This window comes from Microtus ochrogaster, linkage group LG3 (genome assembly GCF_000317375.1).
Source record: "Microtus ochrogaster isolate Prairie Vole_2 linkage group LG3, MicOch1.0, whole genome shotgun sequence".
In the NCBI taxonomy this organism is placed as follows: Eukaryota; Metazoa; Chordata; class Mammalia; order Rodentia; family Cricetidae; genus Microtus; species Microtus ochrogaster.
Genome location: NC_022029.1, coordinates 26383970 through 26410831, shown reverse-complemented (window position 1 = coordinate 26410831; position 26862 = coordinate 26383970). Strand labels below are relative to the sequence as shown.

The window sequence follows — 26862 nt, the reverse complement described above, 5'->3', positions numbered from 1 at the left end:
CTCCACATAGACGCGTGTGAAGAGAGAAATCTCCCATTCTCAAGGCCCAGATTTGATGAAAAGAGGACCAGCTCTGATAAGCACTCCAGTCTCTCTATGCATCTTGTAGTTCTGAGGACGTTCAGCATCCTAAAGAGTAGCAGCCTTGGACTCAGGAGGGCACCTGAGGAGAGGCCTGGGTGTTTATGGTAGATCCCACAGCATGCTGCTGAATTCCTGATTACCTCTTTGCCACTTCAGCTCCAGAATGAAAGCCCTTGGAGCTGCGGCAGTCACACTGGCGGTGATAGGAGCTGGAATTTTCTTCCCTTTCATCCTGAGAAGCAGAGATGTCTTGTGGGGTAAGCAACAAATAAGATATGATCTTTTAGCCTTCGTTCTTTAAAAGAACTGATTTTTTTTCATGATTTCATGATTGCAGGATAAATCATTTCCATTTTACCTATACATATATCTGGAAGAAAAGTTCTGAGTATTTTGTTTCCTTTGTTATAAAATCATCGTTCATTAAATGTGTCTGGTACAGTTTCTGAAATTAGTCAGTTGTATGGGAAATTTCGATAAGAAAGCTACTGAGATGCCATGATTAACATAATGACTCTTTGCTCTAAAGAAGAAAGGAAGTGAGGAGGGAAGGGAGGGGAGGGAGGAAGAGCAGGACATGGGAGAGGAAGGACATCAGTCACCCTGGAGGAAGTTTCCTGGTGACAGAATGTTGACGAGGCACTCCCACCCACCACCAACCCCCGCCCCGTGCCCAGTCTCTCAGACACTGCCCATCCCTTGGACTTCAGTATCCTCATTCACACTCAACCCTGCCTCCAGTTAGGAGCCATGCTCTGCCTGTTGTTTTCTGAATGTCTGGACATCATGTCTGTACTGAAGTCACCCTGCTGCCTTCCCAGGCTAGGGAACTCCTGAGGAAAGCCTCCCTCCTCCCTTCCTTCTGGGTCTCCACACTGGTTACACTGGGAACCACAAAGCTCTCCTTCTGGTGGCCAAGCCTTTCCCCTCCCAAGTCTGGGTCTTCAACTGCCCACCACAGGCATTCCTGGTCAGCCTTAACTGAGGAAGTGTGTTGCCATCAGCAGCTAGAGAAAACAAAACGGGGGTACTCATTTTAAATCTTACTCCTCCATACCAACCCTTCCAACTTCTGGAACAAAGCGGGTGTTCAGCATGCAGGTAGGGAGTAAACCACATTGTCCTTCTGCTTCGCCGTTTTCAAGGCGCTAGAGCAATAAAACAAGACCGGGAAGGTGGAGGGCAAGAGGCAAGCCAAGAATAGCTGCCAGCCCCATGAGCTGTCCATAAAAACATCTGCGCGCTATGGCTTTAACTTTTGGAAATTATTTTATTTTCAGAAATCGGCATGTGTGGGGGGTGTATCTATAACTCCACACACATATTGTTTGTTTTGTTTCTTGAGGATAAGATCTCAGTATGTAGCCCCCATCAGCCCAAAACTCACTATGTAGAACACACACAGAGATCTGCCTGCCTCTGCTTCTGCCTCCAGAATGCTGGGATGAAAAGCATGATTTACGAATCTATGAATCTAATATATTTAACTCTTTTGCCTACATTTTAAATAACATAATAACGTACAAAGCAACTTTTATCATCGTTGTGCACTTTAAAGTGCATTTTACCATTCTTTCTGATGCTTTGAAGCTGGCTTATTATCTATCCTATAAATTTCTCATTTAAAGATATGCCAGCAGTGCTGCCACGTGTCGATGGGCCAGCACTAAAGACCATGAGGGGAGACTCATGAGGTTACGGATCGCTTTGGCTATGCCTTTGGTCTGGTATAGGTCAGTAGGGGAGCACTTGCCTTGGCTTGGATGAAATCATAGGCTTGATACGAAATTAAAAGAAAACATTAAAATCACTAATAGTGCTCTTTAAATTCTTCTTGGTGTGGTAGCACACCTATAATCCAACTGAGGCAGAAGGATCAAGAATTCAAGGCTAAACTGGGCGGTGGTGGCGGTGGTGGTGCATGCCTTTCATCCCAGCACTCGGGAGGCGGAGGCAGGCAGATCTCTGTGAGTTCGAGGCCAGCCTGGTCTACAAGAGCTAGTTCCAGGAAAGGAACCAAAAGCTACGGAGAAACCCTGTCTCAAAAAACAAAAAGAAAAAAAAAAGAAAAAGAATTCAAGGCTACCATCGGATATATAGCAAGTTTAAGTGAACCCAGCCTGGACTTCATCATGAAACCCTGTGGCAGACAAACAAAAAAGCAAAGCAAGCAAGAGTGTTTGCTTCACAGTGGTTTGATCTTACATCCTTTAACATCTGAACATTATTTAGTCAGCTGGAAAGAAAAGAGCAGTGCCTTTGAAACAATAATATTCACTGGTAAAATGTAACTGAAACATAGCTTTCATTTGCTCTATCTCACCACAGCCAGAATTAAATGCATGTGGAAGACGACAGTGCAGAGATGGGTTTGTGCATTTGGGTGACATCAGTGGCACTTTGGGAAGCAAGCTATAGGGCACACAAACACACACATACATACATACACACACACACACGCATACACATATCCATACCCATTCACACATACACACACACATTCACATACCATACACATATACACACAAATACACACATGCATACACACACATACACAAATACACACACATGTACACACACGTATACACACGCATACACACACTCATGCACACACACGCGATACACACATACACACATGCACATACACGTATGCACACATGTTGGGAGCAGTGAGACCCCAGATCCTGAATTTCTTGTAATCCCCTGATCTGAGTGCCTACAGCTGCTCTGAGCATGAGACCTTCAGGAGTTCCTGATGGCAGGAGAGTGGTTCCTGGTGGGTTTGGCTGAGACATGGCTATCTCTATATAATCTGCCCCTGAACACAATAAAGGGGGCATTCTTGGGGAATTCAAGGATGACCCGTGTCGCTGCTATCTGTCTGTGTGTGTCTGTGTATTTTAACCTCCAGCTTGCTTTCCCAAAGCTCGTGAACTGGGTGCCAGCGCACAGAGCGCAGGCACAGGGGCACAGTGCGTGGCAATTGGAGGTCTCCACCGAGATTTCGGCACACACCCATATGCACATGTACATACGCACCCACACATAACAGACACCACTGTGTAGAGCCAGATGGCTCAAAACACAGAGAAAAAAACCCCTCAACACCTGGAAATTCAGTAATAAAGTTCTGAAAATGAAAACAGGTTTCATCTTCCCCTAAGGTATATCCACGGCCATTAACAATCTAAGAAAACTCTCCTCAGAGCATGTCTTGACAACCCTTGGTAGCACACGCTTCATGAAGACCTGTGTATTGCTCTCCACAGACTGAGACAGGCTTCCAGTGTTGGTGCCAAATTGAGATCCATGCGTAATAATCTTTATGGTGAACTCCGAGCTCCCTGCAACTGTGAAAAGAAAATAGGATGCAAATGAACAGCGCAAGCAGGAAAAGCTGCCTGCGAATCCTGAGATTAGGAAGCCAGCCTAGTGGGGAGTTTGTTTAAAAGGGGAGCTGCTGAGCTCTGTTCCAGTTCACCAGATGTCTGAAAACAGAGATCGTCAAAACAGGATCCACACGTGGCTCTGAGCAAAAGCCAAGGGATCTGAGTTAGCCAGAGACAGCACCTGGAAGCCGAGAGGGCATCTGTGGCTTTAGAGAGGGAGACGTTAGTTCTCTTTGCTGATTCGTTTTGCTTTGTGTTAGTGAACATGTTTGGAACTAAGGAGCCTATTTCTTTGTCTTGACACACAGGACCTTTCTTGTATAATGGCTTCTTGCATCCCTGTTATAAATATGCAAATGGTGGGATTCTAGAGGCCAGTGTGCCTCCCAGAGCAGATGGCACTTTCGGAAGGTACACATGGAAAAACCAGGTGACAAATGATATTTCCCGGAAAGGGAAATGAGTCAAGTTATTCTCTAGAATTTGGATTTCTCTTCTAGAAAACCAGAAGAAGCCGAATTGAAATTCTCAGGGTCATTGGCCTAGCCTCAACCACAAGTAGGAGGTAGTTGTGCTGCAGGTACCTGATGGGTGGATCTTGAGATGCTACAACTGACTTGGGTCATAGAGAAGCACTCTGTCTCCCCCTGCTGGCCAGAAAATCCATCTGCAAAGTGTCTCCAGGTCTCCAGCCAGGCACAGACATCCAGGAACACACATCACAAACCCAGCTGCCAGCTGCCTTAGCAGCCTTCTCCACTTACCTTCCTCCTCACAGCCTGTTCCTAACCACCTGCTCCCTCCTCCCTCCCTCCAGCTCTCCCTCCCTCCTTCCCTTTCTCCTTCCTTTCTTCTTTCTTCCTTTCCCTGAGAATGCCATCTAGCCAGCTTTCCAGCTCGGCTTTGTCAGTTAGCTCTGGCAGCTCTCACGGGATGTCGGTACACAGACCAAGACTTGCGTCTGCCAATTTTTTCACTTGTTTATCCTTTCTTTGTCTAATTTATGTGGCCCCGGAAAGTTAACCTAAGATGGGCAGAGGGGAAGATTCTCTCCTCTGTTGTAGATGAATGAATGAGACATCTCTGTTCATCCAAAACATAGTTAGTTCAAAATCCATCCAGTTCCATGGAGATTTTTAGATGATCATAGATGAGAGGTGTTCCTGCCGCAAAATTTGAAATAATAATTCTTTCTTTAAATTTTGGTAAAATATTTTATAGTATAGCAAATTAAGTATAAGCAATACATAACCAGTTTTATTTAAATATCATCTTAATAGGGGTAAATAACAAATTTTGTCATTGGCAGCTACTATCCCCCCAGAACAGCAAATACACACACACGCACGCACACACACACCAATTTTTTTCCTTCATAGCTAATTCTTCTATTCAATCACTTAGGTCATACACACGACAAGCCTCTCACCTGGTAGAGGCCATGCGTTCTAGTGCCCTCTACTGGTCACAGTGCACAGGATACACAGTGAAGAAGTCATTTTCTTCTACTGCATCCACTCAGAGGGTCATGACTTTGATAAGGAAGAGAAAGTGAGTTGTATATTTTAAGTAACGACTTTGGAGGGGGGGCTATATACAGAGGTATGTAACGGGGTTGGTGCCCATGACTATGTGTATAGAGGCCAGCAGAGGGCATCAGGAGTCTATCACTCTCTACTACCCAAAGACAGGTTCTCTCACTGAACCTGCAGCTGGACTGGCAACCAACAAGCCTCAGCAACCCTCCTAAGCCTGCTTTGGGCAGTGTTTCAGTAAAAGGTGCATAAAGTCATGCCAAGCTTTTCACAGATATTGGGATCTGAACTGAGGTCCTAATGCTAGGAATCAAATGTTCTCATTCACTATGCCATTTCTGTAGTACCAGAGGGTGATACTTTTTAAAGTGAGGAGGAAATCAAGCTACCAGACCCAGAGCTATGAAATATCAAACCTTGTCCCTGTAGATTGTTGGGTCTTGAAGTTTTTAGAGAGGAGCCTGGATTACTCTGTGGGCAGTGGGGTCTTTGTGTTGGGAGGGGGGAGATGCAGTCCAGCAGTTCTGTGTTTTCAAAGGCACCTGACTGACAGCAGGAAGGAGAGAAAAGTCAGATGTCTCTGCTGTGACTGTCTCCTCTCAGTAATGGGGAAGTCAGTTTTGAGGCACAGAGCTTCCCTTACAAGGCATTGATGCAGTGAGAAGAGACACATTTTCAAGCCTCTCCAACTGCACTTGACCCCAGACAAACCATCAGATGCTGCCTTATCGTTCTATTGCTGTGAGGAGACACCATGAACAAGGCAATGCTTATAAAAATAAAAGCGTTAAGTTGGGGGCTTGCTGACAGGTGTTAGAGGATTAGTCCAAGATCATCGCGGTGAGAAGCAGACAGGCGTGGCACTGTCTTGAGGATGAGTGCTTTCCCTAGCTAGGAAATTCCGTGCCATAGCTGACTTCAGGAATGAAAATGAGAACTGGGAATAGCAGGCTAGATTTTGAAGGAAAGTGAGTAAACACTGTGCCCCACCTGAGGGCTGGTGTGGTCTGGGGGACTTGGAATCACAAGCATCTTAGACTCTCCAACAGCTTCCCATCACACTGCTGCCCCTTACATCAGATGTCAAAGCAAATGCTGCCAGGTGCTGATGCTACAAGGCACTCCCACTGATACAGTGTCTGAAATGCTCAGTTACTTAGTTTACCTTTTCACAGTTTGTTTCATTTTGATGTAAATGTTAATGCCCAAGAACAGTTCAATAGTCCATTCATCTCTAGAGACCGTGGCACCATCACTGTGTCTGTCTGCACTTGAGGGAGGACATCAAACCTGGGGGAGTTGCTGCACTGTGCGTGTTTAGTGGTACCATGTTTTATATCCTAGGGAAGATGATGAGGTCCCGTGTTATCGGTGTCGTGGAAGCAAGCCAGCTCATGGTGGACAATGCAGTCTACAATACCATCAAAAGGTAAGGGACAGTGTTCCCCATTACCCCCTTGCAAATGAGGCACCGAAGCTCAGGTGAGAGGATTCATGGTTCCAACTTTGTGGACCGCAATGATTAAACAATGCTCTCTCCAACGCTTCGCTCAGAGAAACACGGATCAAAAGCCTGGTCTACTTGTAGATCAAGGTGCCATGATGACAAAGTCTGACTCCTGGTCAGAAATGACATTACGGCATAATAAGGAAGAAAGGGTGCTGTATGCCTCAGGCTTGGTGGCTAGCCACCAGGATGTCACCATTGCACCACCTCAAGCATAGAACCAAAGCTGCCCGTCATTTTTTTCCTGACATCATATACTCATTTTTAATTTTTTAAGCACAATTTGATAATCTTACTGTATGTTTGTGCATGTTTATTCACATGCATATCTCTGTTCCATGTGCATGCCTTATGCCTGCAGTGGCCAGATGTGGGCATCAGGTCTACTGGAACTGGATTTACAGACCATTGTGAACCACAGTGTGGGTGATAGGAATCTACCGTGGGCCCTCTAGAAAAGAAGTCAGTGCCCTGAACTCTGAGCTGTCTCTCCGGGCCCCGACATCATGCTTTTAAATATGTGGCAGATACCAGTGCTAATGGTATCATGGTGTCTCTTTAGATGTTCAGAAAGCATCAAAAGACATGCTAGGTTTTGTCTTCACAAGCTTAGAGTTTTATTGGAAGTTGGTAGAAAGTTATGTCTCTTAAGGCCAGATTATTACCTGACATATTCTGATTTTACTTCAAATTTCTATTATTCCAGGTAGGAAGTGGTTTCAATATTTTACATTGGCTACAGACAAATTGTTACTTGACTGTTAAAAAAGATTGAAGTTGAAAAAAAGAGGGGACACTGGCAGATGAACTGATAGGAATCATGAGGGAAGACAGAGGTTTTCAGTAGTGCAGGAATCTTAGAGCTGGAGAGCTCCCACTGGAGGTGGGCGACGTGGGAGAGAGTTTGTAAACCTGAAAGGGTTTCATGGTGGCGACCTTGGTGTGGGAACTGCAGCTGACGGCATAGGGGGGCCCCGTGACTGCACCGTTTGGGACAGAAGGAGCGTGACGTTGTATGGCTGTATGGCGGCTTCAGCTGTGATTGGCAGCCTATGCTTCTGCAGCAGGGAGTAGAGCCAGGTCTAAAGGCTGGTAAGGGTGGGTAGGACCTGCTGCCAGTTTTGGCTGAGCCACCTAGGTCAGATATGCTGTAGGAAGTAGCTCCAAGGATACCTGTATGGGGGACCAGGCATGCTCAGCAGCCCTTTCTGAATGTAGGAGTAAAGCTACCAACTCCTCCATTCTCTTGGACCAAGAGTCCTCATCAGACCAAGCAGATAAACTTTCCTGGCTCAGACTTGCGCATCTGTAGAACAAAATCTATACCTGTATATTCACCAGGTGGTCCTCTCTCTCCCCCTCTCTCTTCTTCCATTCCCTTCTTCTCCCTCTCCCCCTTACCCTTCCTACATCCCATCTTCTCTCCCACCCAGAACGTGGATAAGATTACTTTTCCTTTTTTTTTTTCTCTTCTGAGAGATAGTGGGTCTGAGGAAGAACAGAAAGCTCTAGACAGCACAAAGTGCCAGGATCGCATCCTTACCCACGAGGCCCACTCCTGGGGCAAAAAAATGGGTTCCCTTTCAGTGCTCAGAGTGAGTTCTGGTTCACAGATGCCCACAGGCTCCAAGCTGGACTCAGCTAGATTATCAATGCTCAGACCTGTGACATCATCTTAGTCCGCTGACACCGAAATGTTCCAGGTTCTGCCTGGCAGCAGATTGAGAAGCAAAGGGCACAGGATGATGCGCTGGGCAGTGGTCTCCACTTCTCAAACACCCAGGGGACTGAAGAGAACATACATCTGACACATGACTTTTCCTCGGCGTTTTACATAAGGAACCCTGAGCCAACTGAACACAGAGTTCCCACAATGCGAGTGTAAAATCAATATACTCCTGCAAATATGAGGACACACACCCGTCATTTAGCACCCTCCCAGCCTCTGCCGTGTCGTGTTAGCCCTGCACAATGGCTGGAGACCTGCACTGTGATTTGGAGGGCTAACACGCGAAGCTGCCTCTTCTGCCCCTCCCCGGGGCCGCAGCAGATGGACAGCTGACTAGGCAATTGATACAAACACTTCATCTAGTCCCTAAGATCTGAGCACAGAGCAGGCTGATTATGGGAGAGAGGTCATCCGCCAGGGAGGACCAGTTCTTTTGAAGGACCATGTGATAGCTAAGGGGACAAGCCAGGAGAATATATAGGCACTGGTCCTTGGTAATGGCCACTATTGTCAGCAAGCTGTGAGGACTAGAATGCCCAGCCTAGGGGTCAAGAAACCAGGGAAGACTGTTCCGGTGGCTGTCCACCTCGGAACAGGGCAGGGTACCGGCATCACCAACCAGTCATCCGGAAATTCTTTTGCTCTGCCCAGATGGGAATCCTGGACAAGCAAGGAGAAGCTCTTCCAATGCTCCTCTCCAGTGGCTTTCCTTTCTCTGTGTGGCAGCAGTGAGCAACAGCAGTAGGCATGAAGAGGCATCAGCAAGTGGCACCCTGCAGTGCCAGTCCCTGCAAGTCTCCGGTATAAGGGCCTTACAGGTGTAACAGGACTTACCAGGCCTGGGGTGTTAGAAATTTAGCCCTTGGCAGCGACTAGTATCATAGCTCTTGGAACTAGGGTCTAAGAGCCTTGACTCTAAGGAACGGACAGCTCTCTGAGAATATTCCATCAACCATGGTCTGCACGTTCTCTTCTCTGGCTTCTTATGTTTCTGTCCTTCCTTTGTCTCCGCCCTCCACTCCCTCATCATCTTTCCTTCTGCTTCATTCTTCCTGCCCTAGCTGCCCTCACCCTGATCAGCTGCTTCCTCGGCAGTCGGGTAGCTGGATGTTAACCCCTCCCTCCATCCTGCCTCCTAGCACCGATCACAGCCATCAAGGCTTCTGTTTTGGACCCGTTGTGGTCTTTCCCCAGCTCCAGTCTCACCAGTTCTTCTGCTAGAACCTCAGAGAGCTCCTCTAAGGAGGCAGAAATGGTTCATTAAGGATCATGATGGCCAAAGACCTGGGGCTGACCGCTGGGGTCTTTGGTAAGATGTCCATGGTGTATTCAATGGTTAGTTCTGGCATAGCGATAGTCGGCTGTTAGACGAGCAGGCCTTTTTTTTTTTTTTTTTTTTTGCCTCAAAGTAGCTAGGACAGTAAGGGAAAGTTCATCAACCACTAAATAGAAAGACAGATCACCCTACACCCAAAATATTTGCCTGTTTATAAAGGCAAACATCAGAAGGGTACTCAAAATACAAACATTAAAACATACCATTTTCCCTCTCAACAATGTCCTTTGCTCAAATAAGCTTCAGGGAAATGTCTCTGTCTTTAGGGGCCTTGTTTCTGTCTACCATTAACATCTCAGGAAGGTAAAGCCCTGCTAGTAGTGAGTGACAATGGCCTCCACCTCTGAACTGAGGCCTCCTGACCTCTGTCCATTCCTTTGGAGCTTTGGTCAATTCATGTTCTAGATTGCAAATTAAATAACCTGTCTTCTCAAGACTCAGGACTTCATTAGATCGTTTACAAATATGTGAACATGTAAAAAATATAAGTATTTAATATGTCATATTTTATACCATGGACATTGGCAAACAATCACTCATTGCCAGTGTATTGAGGTATGTGTGTGTATGTATGTATCTCAACACTACTACTGTCACACATATCTACCTTGCAAAAGCTACTCACCTTACATGAGTTAAGTGTTAAATTCCTCACCTACAAAACTGTCATAATCATAGTATTTATGCCCTGAGGTTTTAAGTCTTATTTGTATTGCATATTTTGGGATCTGCAACATGCTGTTTTTGGAAATATACAGAGATGTAGAAATGATTACAAAAGACACTGTCATCTGAAGTCACTGGTCTTGTTCTGTGATAAGAACAGGTGCACTAAAGTAGTCCCACACTAGCTCAGCAGGGAATATAATGAAGGGTTCTTTATTTAGGGGTAGACTCACAGATCAACAGTCCTTTGCATTAGAGGGGAACAGGAACCAAATCAGCAGCTGAGACAGAGAGAGAGAGAGAGACAGAGACAGAGACAGAGACAGAGAGAGAGACAGAGAAAGAGAACACATTTCTACATCTGTTTTTATAGTATTCAAGAGTATACCCGAAGTGGTCCAACATTTCAAAGGAATTCGCCCAGTACCTCCTGCTTTTGTCTAAATACAAAATACAAAACTAAATGCAACAAGAACAGATATCAAGTATAAAAAAGAATTACAACCAGCATAAATAATATTAAGCAAGAAACATGTGCTAAATGTTTCAATAATTATCCTATCATAAGGAGTCTAAGTCTTGTATTAGAAATGACTTGGCTAAGTCATGAGAGGAAAGTAACTATGACTATTGAGTCTTCAACCCCATCAAAGACCTGAGTAGGGAAATAACATTACTTGAGTAAATAGGAAGTACAATCAAACAACTTCCAAAATGTGCAATAAATGACAGAAACAACTGACTAGCTGGGCAATCACCCAAAGTCTCATTTGCAACTTTGGAGAACCAAATTTGACAAAGTCCTAGAATAACTGACAGACCACTTTCAGAGGCAGGAAAAATTTCAAAACCACCTTACTCTGTCTTAGTAAGGTTTGGCAGTCTTTTTTTTCTTGTATCCTACTTGTTCAGTTCGGACACTGTGCATTTTGTCAGTGGTAGAAACTGGGCAGTTCTTTGCTCAAAGGCCAGTTTTGCCAAGAAGAAAACAAGCTCCAAGTGGAGTGTCTTCGATGCCCAACATTCTCTCAGGAATAGATTGGTGCTGCCTGGAGCAATTGTGTCTCACATCAACAGAACCCTAAGATATGTAAATGCCACATTCTACAGTTCTTTGAAGTGGCTCATGACTGCCTGCAAGCTTTGGGTTCCTTGATATTCTGGCCAACTCAATTCTCCATATATGAACATGTTGCTCTTAATTAACTAAATTTAGTAATTAAGTCCCAGGCAATTCAGGCCTCTCCCAACAAAGTTTGTCCTCAGGGTTAGGGACATCAATTAGGGGTTGATTATAATTGGTATAGAGTTGGGGGTTGGGATGGAAATTTTGTAGACTCAGGGATCTCCTTTTTAAAAAAGGAGAGAAAATTGAATGAGATAATAAATTAGTGTGAGCTTACTCAAACTAATAATAATAGTAATAGAGTGAATACTTATGAGCTATTGTTTATAGACAATATACATTGGTATAGAGCCTTGTATATTGATACAAATTCAAATTATATTTGTTATGTTTAATATGCTCCTATTTCTGTTTACAATATTTGTATACCTATGCAAAATTATTTTGTCGTATTGTATGCATGCATGTTTCTACCTCTGCTTAAGACATTTTGTATATTGATACAATTTTAGGATATATTTATCACATTGCACTATACATTTCTACCTCTGATCAAAATACTTATATATTGTTTACATTTTGAGGTCATTATCCTCACTTGCTGCCCAGTTGTTTAAAGATTCTTTAGTATTTTAATATTAAATTTTAGTCTTTAAGCTATAATGGTATCAAGAATTTTAGGTCAATAGTCATTCATGTTTGTCATACTTAGAGTTAGACTAATCAGGTTCTTTAGATACATAGTGGTTGTATTTCACATAAATAGATAATCTTCAACCACTTCACAGACCACTATGCTCAGATTTTTTTCATAGGTTCTGGAGATCAAATTTGAGTCCTTATATGCTTGTTCATCAAGTAGTCTTGCCAGCTGAACTGCCTTTCCAGCGCCAACTAACTTATGTCTCCATATGCTCTAGAAACCTCAAGAAAAGAGAGGTCCTCTCGCCCACCCAGCTTCTCTCTCTCTCCAAGCTGCCAGAGTCCACCAGCGGAGCCGTTTCCCGAGCAGCAGAGATCATGGAAACATCAATACAAACCTTGAAACAGGAACCATCACAGTTCTTCACAGGTAAGGAGCCACGTGTCTCTGCCTCTGCTTCAACCTATGCACAACCTCTCATTTGTGTTATTCTGGGAAATACAGTTTCTCTGGTATTTGAATCCTATTTAGAAAAACATGCCTTTTAGGGTCTAAAATAAATTGGAGACGTTCTTATAATCTTCCCACCTAGTGGAACTTGGTGAACACCTTCCCTCATAGGAATTCTTTGAGGAAACATTCATCCAGGGTGTGTCTTGTCACAGCAAGCTGGGGTCTGCAGATGCAGCTTCCCAGTTTGTAGCCAGGGCCTCTGACTTAGTCAGTTACTCAAGGAATGTGACAGCCGCATAGGCTTTCCCAAAAATGAGGTTAGTCTGTGGTCTCTGGGCTCACGTGGTGGCTGCCTGGAGCACATTGGAAGAAAATATAAACCGCCTCGGATCAAAACTTCTGTGGAGCTGAGATGCTAAAGCCAGCATGGGCACCACCTAAAGAGCATTGTCATTTCTGTGGTGACACGCTTGAAATGAGCTTTCTTTAACAAACTCCGTGAGATCTATTTCCAATGCAGTGTTGTGCGCTGCTTGAGCGTTAGTGCTGCTTTGCCTGATTAGGTGAATGTGTTTTAAACCAGGATTAACCACAATTCTCAGACTCAGATCCTACACTGAACAGTTAAATTATTTTTTGTTTGTTTGTTTGTTTTTAGAGACAGTGTTTCTGTATAGTTTTGGAACCTGTCCTGGAAGTTGCTCTGTAGATCAGGCTGGCCTCAAACTCACAGAGATCCACCTGCCTCTGCCTCCTAAATGCTGGGATTAAAGGCATAAGCCACCACCGCCCAGCAAGTTTAATTGATTTTTATAGCAATCAAAATGTCATTCCTAAAAGAGGTTTGCTTCAGACCACATGGTTGAAAGACCTTCCTAGGAACTTTGGTCCCTATCTAGTAATGACATCCGCTCAGACAGTAGTAGAAGTGATATGGGGTGAGGTGACCTGCCCCAAGGACGAGAGCCTCCTTTCATTTTAGAAGGCTCTCAGCCAGGACCAGAGTGAGAGCACACTGGGAAGGCAGGCCATACTATGAAACTGGGGAATTCTACCCTAAAGAATGTTGTAAAGTTATTTGGCTATAGACTCTGCCACTCCAGAACATTTAAGATATCATAAGGGAGGTGAGAGAATTGGCAAGAAAAACAGTGAACATAAACAAAAGAGACTTCATTCACAGGCTCTAATCTAGAGAAATTTCTAAGAGAAAGGAATCAATAGGAGAAAAGAATAAAGGCTTTTGTAGATGAAGGAATGAATGCTATTAGCCAGCTAAACCAAATCAGATTCCTACAGGAAGATACATATTCTGTTTTAGGGCTCCCCTGAAACACTAGATAATTGTGAGATGGGAACGTCTTGTTGCACAGATGTTATGAGTTGGCCCCAGCGATGTGTCCTGTGAGATGAGTGACATCTCTAAGAAGTGGATGCTGGCCTGTCCTCCTGGATCCTCGTGGTTCTTAGGTTGTTTTCCTGAATCTTCATGAAGCAAAAGAATAGACAAAACCCCCACACTCCTATCAAGGAAGATGCTTGAGGGGGTTAAATGAAGGTGTGTATGACTGGGAAGGAGATGGCAGGTTTTCTCAGAATGGTGGTGGAGACTACACAGGAAGCCCCAGTGCAGATGTTGAGGCTATGGCTGATACATTGTTGGCAAGGGACTTTATCTGGTACTGGTGTTATCTGGTACTGACGTTGTCACACACATTCTGGTCTATCTTATGTAGATGCCCTATCAGCAGACCTTCTGGGCACCATCGCCAACCTGTCAGGATGCTTGCCTTTCATGCTGCCGCCAAGATGTCCTGATACCTGCCTGGCAAATAAGTACCGGCCCATCACCGGGGCGTGCAACAACAGGTACTGTGTGTAGACCCTCTGCCAGTCGTGGGCCCCTCATGACTTAATCTGGATTACAAGCCATCGTGAAGTAGCCTCTAGATCCATGACCTGACCGTCTACCCTCTGTGCCGCATTCTCCCATACTCCAGCTCCTTGGCCTTGCCACCCTCAGGCTGCCCTGCACTACAGATACAGCAGAGGGGAGCTTTCTTGCTCTGTCTCACCCCTAGCTTCTAAAATCACAGATAGAGTATCCTCACCTAATGTCTCAAGTCCAGAACTTAGGCAACATCCTTGACTTCTGCATATCTCCTGCCTGTCTCTAGTGTGGTACCAGGACTTTCCACTTCTCCTGCCAAATGTAACTGAAAGATGAGTCTGGTCATCTGCCACAAGGTATCAGCTCCTGTGGCGTGTAGCTCTTGATTTCTTCCACATGTGTGTTCAATGTCAGAAACATTGTCCCCCTCACAGTGTCCCCCCTCTTCTTGACCTCATTTGGCTTCAGAACAAGAGCCCAGCTCAGTATTTTCTGGGGCACCCCACCCAGTCCAGCCAGCCGCTAATTCACATCAAAACCCTGCTTGCTTTCTTCATGTGTATCCAATAAGTGTGTGTAGTTAATATGGGTTAACTATCTGCAGGAAACCCCTTGAGGGGGCATTCTAATAAATCTTTGGGGTTATTTCTGCTCAGCTGCCAGTAGATGTCAGGCCTTGATTGGGCACTGCCAACCCTCATATGTGCTGATGTTAGGTAGTTTCCCCTGGTATCATTCCACGTGTTAGAGATGGTCTTACTTCCCCGACTTGAGTTACAACAGCCAAGGTATTAATGTGACCACACCCCCCACACTATTGCTTAACTCTTCAGCTGGGCAGGCCCCTCCACCAGGACACTAGCCACCTCTGTCAGACTCTGTTTCTGCAGACACCGTGAAGTTTCATATCGAGTCGGTTCTGTCTCGACTGTGGAACACCTACCCCACGTTCAGCAGTGGACTTCTTAGTGCCCAGATGACCACTTGCCCGGGAAATAGCAGGATGTTTCCCTTTTGAACTGCTCCCTTAGATTTCCAGCGAATCTCTGCTTTGGGCACACTTTAGCCTCTCTCTCCAGAGCCTGCATTGGTCTTGGGTCTCTCTGTTGTGCATTCAGCCCTGGCCACATGTCTACAGCCTGTCCTTTTTCCAGCTCAGAGTTCTGCCATGTAACCGCAGGGTCCCTTGGGAAATTATGGTCCAGCCTCATTTTTCAGCTCCTGTTAGAATAGCTGCTACTGCTTACTATCCTGTATCTTACAGTGGGTCCCACTGAGGATATCTTAGTTTTCTGCTTCTGTTGATATGATAAAGCACCCAGACAAATACAGTCGAAGGAGGGAATGGTTTATTCTGATTTACTGTTCTGGGATACATCATTGCGGGGAAAGAAAATATGTCATCTTGAAGCACTCACAGCATAGCCACAGTCGTGAAAGAGAACCCGGAATGTCTGCTGCTTGGCTGGCTTCCTCTACTCTAATTACTCCAGGCTCCTAAGTAACGGCCTCACACACAGTTAATATGGGTCTTCTCATATAGTCTCCCACAGGCTTACTCAGAGGCTATTATCAGATGATGCTAAATTCTGTCAGGTTGATGATCAATACTAACCATCAGAGGGGGCTTCTAATCCATCATCTTACCTGTAAGTTCCTCGTTTGGTACATTATGTGATATGTGTAGTATGGACTGAGGAAGGTTTTGTGTGTATCTGCTTTGTGTATAAATGACGTCCGCTGTATTACAAACATTATTGCTTACATGCTGAATTCCATTCATGCGTTATCATGAACCAAGCAACCTCAGACATGTGCGAGCTTATTGCTGGCCTCCGGTAATTAGGGGAAGGAGGGTGCACAATTGATCACAGAGGCCTTACCCCTCTTAGAAAAACAGCCAGTATCAAACAGAAACAAAGACCTCAGTCGCATGCAAGAAGCCAGTATGCCTCTTTCCACAAAGAATAGCCAATGGTTGCTTTTCAGAATTGTTTCTCAGACCTGGGTGTGGCCTGCCTCACGGGTAGGCTCTTCTTTTCTCCCTCCCTTGCTGTCATCTTATTCTTGAGCCTTTTCCTCTGCTGGGTGTATTAGCAGGAGCCTTCAGCTTTATTCATGAAGCCCTAAGGAAGTGGTGACTATTCTTGACCCCCAGAACTCAGAGAACCATATCTGCTTCCTATCCTCACCCTCGTATTGCTCAGAACCCCCAGAAACACTGGTGGTTTATTTTTTATTTTTAAAGCAGTCTCTAAGAGAGAATCTAGAAAAAGGAAAGCAAGCTTCCTAAAATGCAGCCACATACAGAAGCCTTTGCTGTGCTTCAGTAGGCAAAGAGATCACCATGAAGGGTAGAGAGAAGAAGGGAGCATCCTTCCAGACAGTAGTAGACCTGGAAGATAAAGTTGCTGAGCAGCCATTATTAAACATACCCTGTTCATACACGCTGAATGCTGTTTGCTGCTGAGGGGTCGCAAGAATGATCTAGTTCAGAGCCATGCCTCTGTCCTCAAGACCTAAACATACAGTCCTGATGAAACAGATACCATGTTACAAGTTTTGTTTTAAGCAAGTGCCTCCTGGGACATAGAGGAGCCCCCCAGAGAGTTGAAGGGAGGCCAGCCCTTCCAGCAGAAATAGATCACACAACAATCCATGTTCATGAGAGCTTGCTGCTGTTTGGATGGCTTTCTCTGCTTTGATAATCCATGTTACCCTACCTAGAGAATGGTAATTCCTCCTGAGTAGTTCCTGGGAATAGAGATGTCTACCTACCTGGGGAAGCAGCCTTCTCCTTAAACTAATTTGGAAAGAAGGGGCAATGTGGAACTCTAATTGAAGTTAAGGAAAAGCCAAGAGTCCTCTCCTGAAGGGGGATGCAGATATATGTAGCCCTTTTTAGAGCACAGCCTGAGCTCCAAAGCTTGGCCCTTGAGGAGGTAGTCAGACCCATCCAAAAAGGATGGTAGCAGATGAGGACAGGACAGGGCAGAGTGTGAATCCCAACCCTGTGATATCAAGCCCAAGACTTGACCTCTGGAACAGAGCGCAGATAAGAATTGCCCCAATCTGCCAATCATACACGTCCTCTGGAACCCAGTGATAACTATGAGTGCCACCATGAAGTGATTTCTTTAGCATCTACCTTCCTCGTGCCTTCCCCAGACTTGAGCCTCAAGAATTCCCCAGTGTAACTCAGCACGCTTTACCAAGGAGAGCTGTCCTGGAGAGCAGGAAGCATAAGTGGCGGCCATGACTGATCTCAGGGTGCTACAGCATCTCAGGATCAAAACAGGCCTTTCAACCTCTGGAAAGCATGTGGTGAGCCCTGACGGCCTGGCCCCTCATGGTCTTATCCGTCTCTCACCAGAGTTGACTAACCTTTGCCTGCTAATCAAGATTGCCAAGTGTGCCTCCTAATCAAGATTGCCAAGTGTGCCTCCTATGCAACGACAGTCACATGCCACGGTCAGCAGAACCCTACTCAGGGCCAGCTTGTCCATTTCCCTACAGTGCTGATCCATGCTCCTCTTTGTGAGGGACATTTTCTGTTCGATACAGTCTAAAGACTAAGAAATAATTCCTAGGGGAAATGACAAACTAAAAAAAAAAATCTGATGGGTGTGTCTGTTACCAGAAGAACTCCCACCCCATCTGCGTGCAGAACATAATTTGCTGTACAGCTTTCTATATTCGTTCCCTAACAGTTAAACTTTGAGTTTGTCTTCCAAGCACATTGTGAAATAACTTAATTCCTGGTAGCTGACAGTTTCAATTAGGGCCATTCCAGAAGCACGAGCTAGCAGCAGGTGTGATGCTCTAAGGAGGCCTGTTGACTTCTGTGTGTCTGCATGCACAGGGAGTGCTTATTCTAGACGTGTGTCTGTGGGCACACATTCACAGGCACCTTTCATGCCTCCTTTCCATCTGTGTTTTAATGTAACTCATGGAATTGTGATATTTTTGGAGTTTTCCTGGGAGGAATCAACGCCATCAACCCCTCTGGGGAAAGTCTGTGTATTGATAGTTAAGCTACTTTAAACAACAGTTGTTACGAACATGAGCCCATGCAGAGTCTAAATCATACTTTCAAATTAAAAAGGAAGTTATCACTTAATAATGTGGAACTAGATATTATAAATCAAAAGAACTCATCTTGAGGAGGTGGGTGATGCGGGTGTCCTGAGGCCTCTCGGACCATCACATGGGCACAGTGACTCCAGAAGATAGGTGTCCAAAACTCTTGAAAAAGTCCACATCATACCAGTTACAGAAAAGCACATTCCTTGACAAGTCAACCTCTTAGATGGTTTAATTTTTTTCAGGAGAGCAGCTCTTGCCAAAGATCCCCCTAATCAGGATCAGAACGCCCTCCCTCCCCCAGACAAGCTTTCAAAGTGTAGTGAACTCCTTGGATCACTGTATGGCTGTTCAGGCATGCTGAGTTCTCTGTGTGCCTACCCCATGCAAAGCGACCATCATCCTCATTCACTCTAATTCCACTTCCTGCTGAGAAGGCAGCATGTTTGTATAAGTGAAAAGAAAAGCTAATCTCATCCATGACCCAGGGCCATTCTGCTTTTCCCTGCGTGTTTGGGCTGGGGGGATGTCCAGAAAACCAAACCGAATGGCATTTCCCAGCATGCTCCCTTCTCAGCTGGAGGTCAAGGGCTTCTTTCTTGTTAGAATGTGGAACATTGAGATCTTGGTTCTGATGCCTGTGCCTAAATCCTGGTCACTAGAGCTATGACGGAAATGAGGTACCACTCTCCTGAAAAAACACGCTGAGAAATGTTTCTGCTCACTGCTGCTGCCAACAAGTTTGCATGGCCATCATGAATCCAAGCCTAATAAAAGAACGACAGAGATATGCAGAATGAGACATGGAAGCCACTGGGGATGGAGGCTCTTTCAGCATCTGCTCACAGGTGCTATGCGCCCCCCCCCCCCCGCCACAGCCCAAGGGCTCCAGAGCAGTGAAAGGCACTCAGAACTGTCCATCTGGGGTCCTTGTAAACAGCTGACCCTAACTATATGGATCCAATGACAGACTGTGGGTCCACAGCAGCACCCCAGTGTTCCTGAGCATCGCAGACCACCTAGTGAACTGTTGAAATAGGAAAGAAAGCAAGCATGGTGAGGCTCTGTAAACATTGTGTTAGGTTTGTCTGCATGCAATAGGGCCTCTCTGGGAGCTGTATTTTATGGTGCACCAGTAAGGAGCAGCTGACTGTAACAAATCTGTGTGGAGGGCTGACTGCCTTCATGTTACTAATTAAAAGCACTACTCCAATGCCTACCTTTGCAAATTGAGCCAGCTAGTTGGGCGAGATGTCAATGAAGTATGAATAATAGAATTGTTTGCCACTCGCTGTCTCTCGAGACACACAAGTCATCAAGCCTCCTTGGAGAGCATCATGGCTGGTTGCTAACTAGTCCTTCTGGAATGCTGTAGGGAAAGCAATAAACATGTAAAGGGTGAAGACTTTCCCCTCTGGGGACATTTCAGGCAGTTCTTTGTAACTGCGAGCCCCTCCTCTGCAGGAAATCTTAGTCACACCGAAAACGGGTTGCAATGGTAACAATGTCTAGGTAAATAAGGAAAATGAATATGGAAGACTCGAAAAGATCTTAAAAATCACTTTTGCCTGGGTTAGGGAGAAGGCTCAGCTTGTACGTTGCTTGCCACTCAGGATGAAGACTGGAATTGAATCCCTTGAGTCCTTGTAAATGCCAAATAAGTATGTCAGCTTGTCTGTAACCCCAAGCTCAAGGGAGCAGAGACAAAGGAATATCTAGAGGAGACTGGCAAACTGAGTAATTTGCCACACTACCTGAAATGGTGGGGCATTGGTTCAACAAGAGACCCTGCTCAACATGGAAGATGGAGAGGAATGGAACTGGATGCGTGACATAAACCTCTGTCTACACAGGCAACTGCATAAGCATGTGCATGCACACACATGAATACATACACACATGCAAAAAAGTCACCTCACTACAATTCTGTATTCTGAGGGTGTGTGTGTGTGTGTGTATATATATATATATATATATATATATATATATATATATATATATATATATATATATATATCTCCAGATAGCAATTTTCCTTTGATTCCCATTTATTCCATTTATTGAAAATAGATTCTTTTCTCATATGATATATCCTGGTTACAGTTTCCCCTCTGCCTGCTCCTCCAAGTTCCTCTCCACCTCCTGTCCCATCTGGATCCACCCCCTTTCTGTCTCTCATTGGAAAAAGAACTGTTCTCTAAGAGATAACAACAAAACATAACAAAATGTAATAAGATAAAACAAAAACCGCCACATCAAAGTTAGACAAGGCAAATCAACAAAAATAAAAGAGTACCAAGAGAAGGTACTAGAATCCAGAGACCTACATTTTCACACACTCTAAAGCCAATAAAATGCTAAACTGAAAGCTATAAAACACATACACACACACACACAGAGAGAGAGAGAGAGAGAGAGAGAGAGAACCTGGTACACACCCATGCAGGCCCTGTATTGCTGTGTCGGCCTCCGTGAGCTCATTTTCTCTTTGCTCAGATGATTTAAAGGGCCTTGTTCTCCTGATGCCCTCCATCCCTTCTGGTTCTTGCATGCACACTTTCCCTTTCCTCTTCTGTGGGGTTCCCTGAGCTCTGATGGGAGTGATGTGGTGGAGACATCCCAGTTAGTGTTCCAAGGTCTCTTTCTCTCTGCATTGTGTCTGACTGTGGGTGTCTGTATTTGTTCCCATCTATTGCAGGAGGAAAGTTCTCTGGTGATGGCTCAGTAAGGGATTGATGTATGAGTATAGCAGAATATCATTAGGAGTCCTTTGCAGCTACTTTTTTCTGTAAGACCAGTACTATTTGGTTTTACCCTAAGACTCTGGGCTATTTAGCCTCTGGTTCTTGGTCACTCAAACAGTGTCAGGTAGGGGTTCCCTCTCTTGGAGCAGCCCTTAAGTCAAATCAAACATTGGTTTGTTCCTCTCAAAAGCTTTGTGCCGCCATTGTCCCGTTATATTTTGCAGACAGGACAGATTGTAGACCAAGGGATTTGTGTCTTGGTTGGTGTTTACTTTTCTCCTTTGATAGCCTTACAGAGTGCCTTTCCGCAGGAAAGACACAAGAATGTTGGGGTGAAGGTTCTAAATAGTCACCAGTTTGACTTCTCCATGTTCAGTGAGTTGTGTGTTGTCTTCAGCAATAGGGTCTTGCTCTCAGTTTGTGGAGATGAACCTATTGTTTTGGCAACAGCCTGGGTGTTTGGGGATTTTCATGGAACCCCTTTGGCAAACAACTCAGTTGGATGTAACCTAGCCACTATACTGGAAACTTTGCTTGGAGACCAGAGATAGCCAGTGAAATTCCATCCTCCTGATCATGTCTCTTAGGAGGTCTCCATTCCACTATGCGCTTCCATACCACCCCTCAAACGACCCTCAATCATAGCTGTCTCTGCCTGCATTTCCTCCCTCAACCCAATCTCGCCTCTCTTTCCCGGTCTGATTCTTCTGTTCCCATCCTCCTCACTCTCATTCCATCTACAAAACTCTTTTCATTTCTCCCTCCCAGGAAGAAACAAATATCCCCCCAAGTCCCTTTCTTGTACCTAACCTCTGTGAGTCTACAGATTTTAGCTTATTTATCATTTATTTAATAACTAAGGCCCACTTAAAAGTGAATAGATATAATTATCTTTCTGGGTCCAGATTACCTCACTCAAGATGACATTTTTCTTAGTTCCATCCATTTGCCTGCACATTGCATGATGTCATTTTTAACAGCTGACTAATACTCCATTGCATAAATGTACCACATTTTAAAGAAAATCCATTCTTCTGTTGGTTGACATTTAGATAGTTACCAATTTCTGGCTATTGTAAATAGAGCAGCAATGAACAGGACTGAACAAGCATCATTTGGGCAGAGTGGTTGTAGCTGTATCTTGAAATAGATAGATTCCCGTCTTTCTGAAGAACTGCCATACAGTGTACTTCCATCAGCAATGAGTGAGTGTTCCCCTTGCTCTACATCCTTGCTAGGATAAGCTGTTATTTGTGTTATTTTAGACATTCTGACATGTGTAAGATGGAATCTCAAAGCAGTTTTTATTTGTATCTCCCTGATGCCTAAGGATGTTTTTCTCAGCAATTTGAGTTTCCTCTATTAAAAATTCTCTGTTTAGGTATATTTTTACTTGGATTATGCGGGATTTTTGTATAGCATTTTCATTTTTTATTTTCTTTTTTAAAAAGAAAACAGACTATCTTTTTTCATTTTACATACTAATCCAAGTTCCCACTCCCCCCCCCTCCATTCCCTCCACCTTTCCCCCATCCACTCCTCAGAGAGGATAAGGCACATTGCTTTGGGGAAGATCCAAGGCCCTCCCTACTATATTTAGGCTGAGCAAGGTATCCATCCAAAGACAATAGGTTCCCCAAAAGCCAGAACAAGCAGTAGGGATAAATCCTGGTGCCACTGCCAGTGGCCCTGCAGTCTGCCCCAGCCATACAACTGTCACCCACATTCAGAGGACCTAGTTTGGTTCTATGCTGGTTCCTTCCCAGTCCAGCTGGTGTTAGTGAACTCCCATTAGCTCAGGTAGACTGTTTCAGTGGGTATCCCCATCATGGTCTTGACCTCTTGGTCGTATTTTTACTCCTTCCACTCTTCAACTGGACTCTGGGAGATCAACCAAGTGCTTCACTACAGGTTTCTGCCTCTGTTCCCATATGGTGACATTTAAGATATTTATTAATCTGACTTCAGGGGAAGGCCAGTTCAGGTGCTCTCTCCTCTGTTGCTTGGGGTCTTATCTGGGGTTATCCTTATGGATTTCTCAGAATTTCTGTAGTTTCAGGTTTCTTGCTAGCCCCATAATGGTTCCCTCAATCAAAATATCTCTTTCCTTGCTCTCTATCTCTGTCCTTCCTCCATCTCAAGTATCCTATTCCCTCAAGTTCTCCTCATCTGTCCCTTCTTCTTCTCCTTCCACCCTCCTTTTGCCCCCCACCCCTATGCTCCCAATTTTGTCAGGCAATCTTGGATATTTCTGCTTTCCAGGTGGATCTATATATGTTTTTCTTAGGGTTCACCTTGCTACGTAGCTTCTCTAGGGTCATAAACTATAAGCTTGTTATCCTTTGCTTTACAGCTAGTATTTACGAATGAGTGAGTACATACCATGTTCATCTTTCTGGGTCTAGGTTACCTCACTCAGGATGGGCTTTTATAGTTCCATCCATTTGCATGCAAATTCCAAGATGTCATTGTTTTTTTAGTGCTGAGTAGTACTTCACTGCGTAAATATACCATATTTTCTTTATCCATTCTTCAGTTGAGGGGCATCTAGGCTGTTTTCAGGTTCAGGCTGTAACAAATAATGCTGCTACGAACATATTTGAACAAATGTCCTTGTAGCATGATTGAGCCTCCTTAGGGTATATGCTCAATAGTGGTATTTCTGGGTCCTGAGGCAGGTTGATTTCCAGTTTTCTGAGAAACCATCATACTGATTTCCAGAGTGGCTGTACAAGTTTACATTCCCACCATCAATGGAAGAGTGTTTCCCTTTTGCACATCCTCTCCGTTATAAGTTATCCTTGGTGTTTTTTATCTTAGCCATTCTGACTAGTGTAAGATGATATCTCAGAGTCATTCTTCTATATGTTGACATCCAGTTGTTGAAGATGCTTTCTTTTCTCCATTGTATAATTTTAGCTTCTTTATAAAAAAATCAGGATTAATTTCTGGGTCTTCAATTCCATTACATCTCTCTGTTTTTATGCCAGTACCAAGCTGTTTTCATTACTGTAGTTCTGTAATAGAGTTTGATGTCAGGGATCATGGTGATACCTCCAGAAGCTCCTTTATTGTACAGGATTGTTTGGGCTGTCCTGGGATTTTTGTTTTTCCATAGAAAGTTGACCATTTTTCTCTCAAGATCTTTGAAGAATTGTTGGTGTTTTCATGGGGATTGTATTGAATCTATAGATTGATTTTGGTGGATTGTCATTTTTATTATGTTGACAATATCTATCCAAGAGCTTTTGAGATCTTTCCATTTTCTGGTATCTTCTTCATTTTCTTTCTTCAAAGATGTAAAGTTCTTATTCAACAGGTCTTTCACTTCTTTGGTTAGTTTTATTCCAAGATATTTTATGTTATTTGTGACTATTGAGTTTCTCTCCATTTAATTTGTTGTTGTCTGTCAGCTTGCTTTTACTATATTTAGATATATTCCTTGTATCCCTGATCTCTCTAAGACCTTTATTATGAAAGGGTGTTGGATTTTGTCAAATGCTTTTGCAGCATCTAATGAGATTATCATATGTTTTTTATTTCAGTTTATTTGTGTGGTGGATCACATTGATAAATTTTTGTATGTCGAACCATCCCTGCATCTCTGGGATGAAGTCAACTTGATCATGAAAGATGATTCCTTTGATGTGTTGTATTTGGTTTGCCAGTATTTTATTGAGTACTTTTGCATCTATGATCATGAGTGAAATTGGTCTGTAATTCTCTTTCTTGAGACTTTATGTCGTTTTAGTTTCTGGGTAATTGTAGCCTCATAAAAAGAGTTTGAAGATGTTCATTCTGTTTCTATTATGTTGAACACTTTGAGGAGTATAGGTATTAGCTCTTCTTTTTTTTAAGATTTATTTATTTACTATGTATACAACACTCCTTCCATGTATGCTTGCATGCCAGAAGAGGGCACCAGATCTCATTATAGATGGCTATGAGCCATCAGGTATTAGCTCTTCTTTGAAGTTCTGGTAGGATTCTGCATTGAAACCATTCAGCCCTACACCTTTTTGGTTGGGAGACTTTTGATGACTGCTTCTATTTCTTTGCAGATTATAGCTATATTTTAATTGTCCGTTTCCTTTAAGTTTTCCAATTTTCTGAAATACAGTTTTTTGTAGTATAACATAATGATTCTCTAGATTTCCTCGGTGTCTGTTGTTCTGTCCCCCTTTTCATTTCTTATTCTGTTAATTTGCATATTCTCTCTCGGTCCTTTGATTAGTTTGAATAAGGGTTTGTCTATCTTGTTGATTTTCTCAAAGAGACAGCTCTTTGTTTCATTGATTCTTTGTATTATTTTCTTTGTTTTTTTATTTTTACTGATTTCAGCCTTCAATTTGATTATTTCCTGTTGTCTACTCCTCCTGGGTAAGTCTGCTTCTTTTTATTCAAGAGCTTTCAGGTATGCTATTAAGTCACTAGTGTAAGATTTTCCACTTTTTTTTTATGTAGGCAGTTGGTGCTATGAACTTTCCTCTTAGTCACACTGCTTTTATAGTGACCCATAGTTCTGGGACGCTTTATTTTTATTGAATTCTAGAAAGTCTTTAATTTCTTTATTTTTTCTTGACTCAAGGGTGGCTTGATTGTGCACTGTTCAATTTTCATGAGTTTGTAGGCTTTCTGCAATTAGTGTTGTTTAATTCTAACTTTAAACCACAGTGATCTAGGGGGTTACTTTCTGTTGTCTGAGTTTCTGTACTGCCCAGTTCCCACAGTCTTTAAAGTCCCAAAGAAATCACACAGAGAGTCTACATTAATGATAAACTGATTGACCTATTAGTTTAGGCTTCTTATTAACTCTTATAACTTACATTAACCCATTATTCTTATCTATGTTAGCCACATAGCTTGGTACCTTTTTCAGCGGGGCAGGTCATATCTTCCTTCTTCTGTGTCTGGGCAGGACTGCAGAAGGAGCTTCCTGCTTCCCAGAGTTCTCCTGTTCTCATTGCCCTGTCTCTACTTCCTGTCTGGTTGTCCCACCTATACTTCCTGCCTGGCTGCTGGCCAATCAGCATTTATTTAAAACATAACTGACAGAATACAGAATTGTTTCACACCAGTTACTCCTATTTTTTTGTATCTGTTGAGGTTTGCTTTGTTGCTGAGTATGTGGTTAATTTTAGAGAAGGTTCCATGAGGTGATGAAAAGTTATATTCTTTTGTGTTTGAGTAGAATCTTCTGTAGATGTCTGTTCAGTTCATTTGAGTCATGACATCTGTTAGTTCTCTTATTTCTCTGTTAAGTTTCTGTCTGGTTGACCTGTCGAGTGGTGAGAGTGGGATGTTGAAATCTTCTACTATCAGTGTGTGGGGTTTGATGTGTGATTTAAACTTTAGTAATGTTTCTTTTACATATGTGGGTGCTTTTGTATTTGAGGCATAGATGATCAGGATTTAGACTTCATCCTGATGGATTATTCCTCTTATGTAAATAAAGTGTCCTTCTTCATCCCTTCTGATTGATTTTAGTTTGGATATTAGGATAGCTTACAGCTACTTGGTTTTTGGGTTCATTTGCTTGAAAAATTGTTTCCTATCCCTTTATTCTGAGGTAGTAACTGTCTTTGAGGTTGAGGTGTGTTTCTTGTATACAGCATAATGATGGATACTGCTTTTGAATCCATTCTCTTAGTTTGTGTGTTTTTATAGGTAAATTGA

At 43.6% G+C, this 26862-nt stretch overlaps 1 protein-coding gene across 1 annotated transcript in view; it reads left to right on the top strand.

Moving 5' to 3' along the window:
* Nucleotides 1-247: 247 nt before the first annotated feature.
* Nucleotides 248-26862, top strand: part of Tpo (thyroid peroxidase) — a 66107-nt gene continuing 39492 nt past the window's right edge. Inside the window, exons 1-4 of the mRNA XM_026786039.1 lie at nucleotides 248-341; nucleotides 6353-6437; nucleotides 12293-12444; nucleotides 14205-14337. Coding sequence (XP_026641840.1) covers nucleotides 248-341; nucleotides 6353-6437; nucleotides 12293-12444; nucleotides 14205-14337 — 464 coding nt within the window. The remainder of the gene's footprint in view (nucleotides 342-6352; nucleotides 6438-12292; nucleotides 12445-14204; nucleotides 14338-26862) is intronic.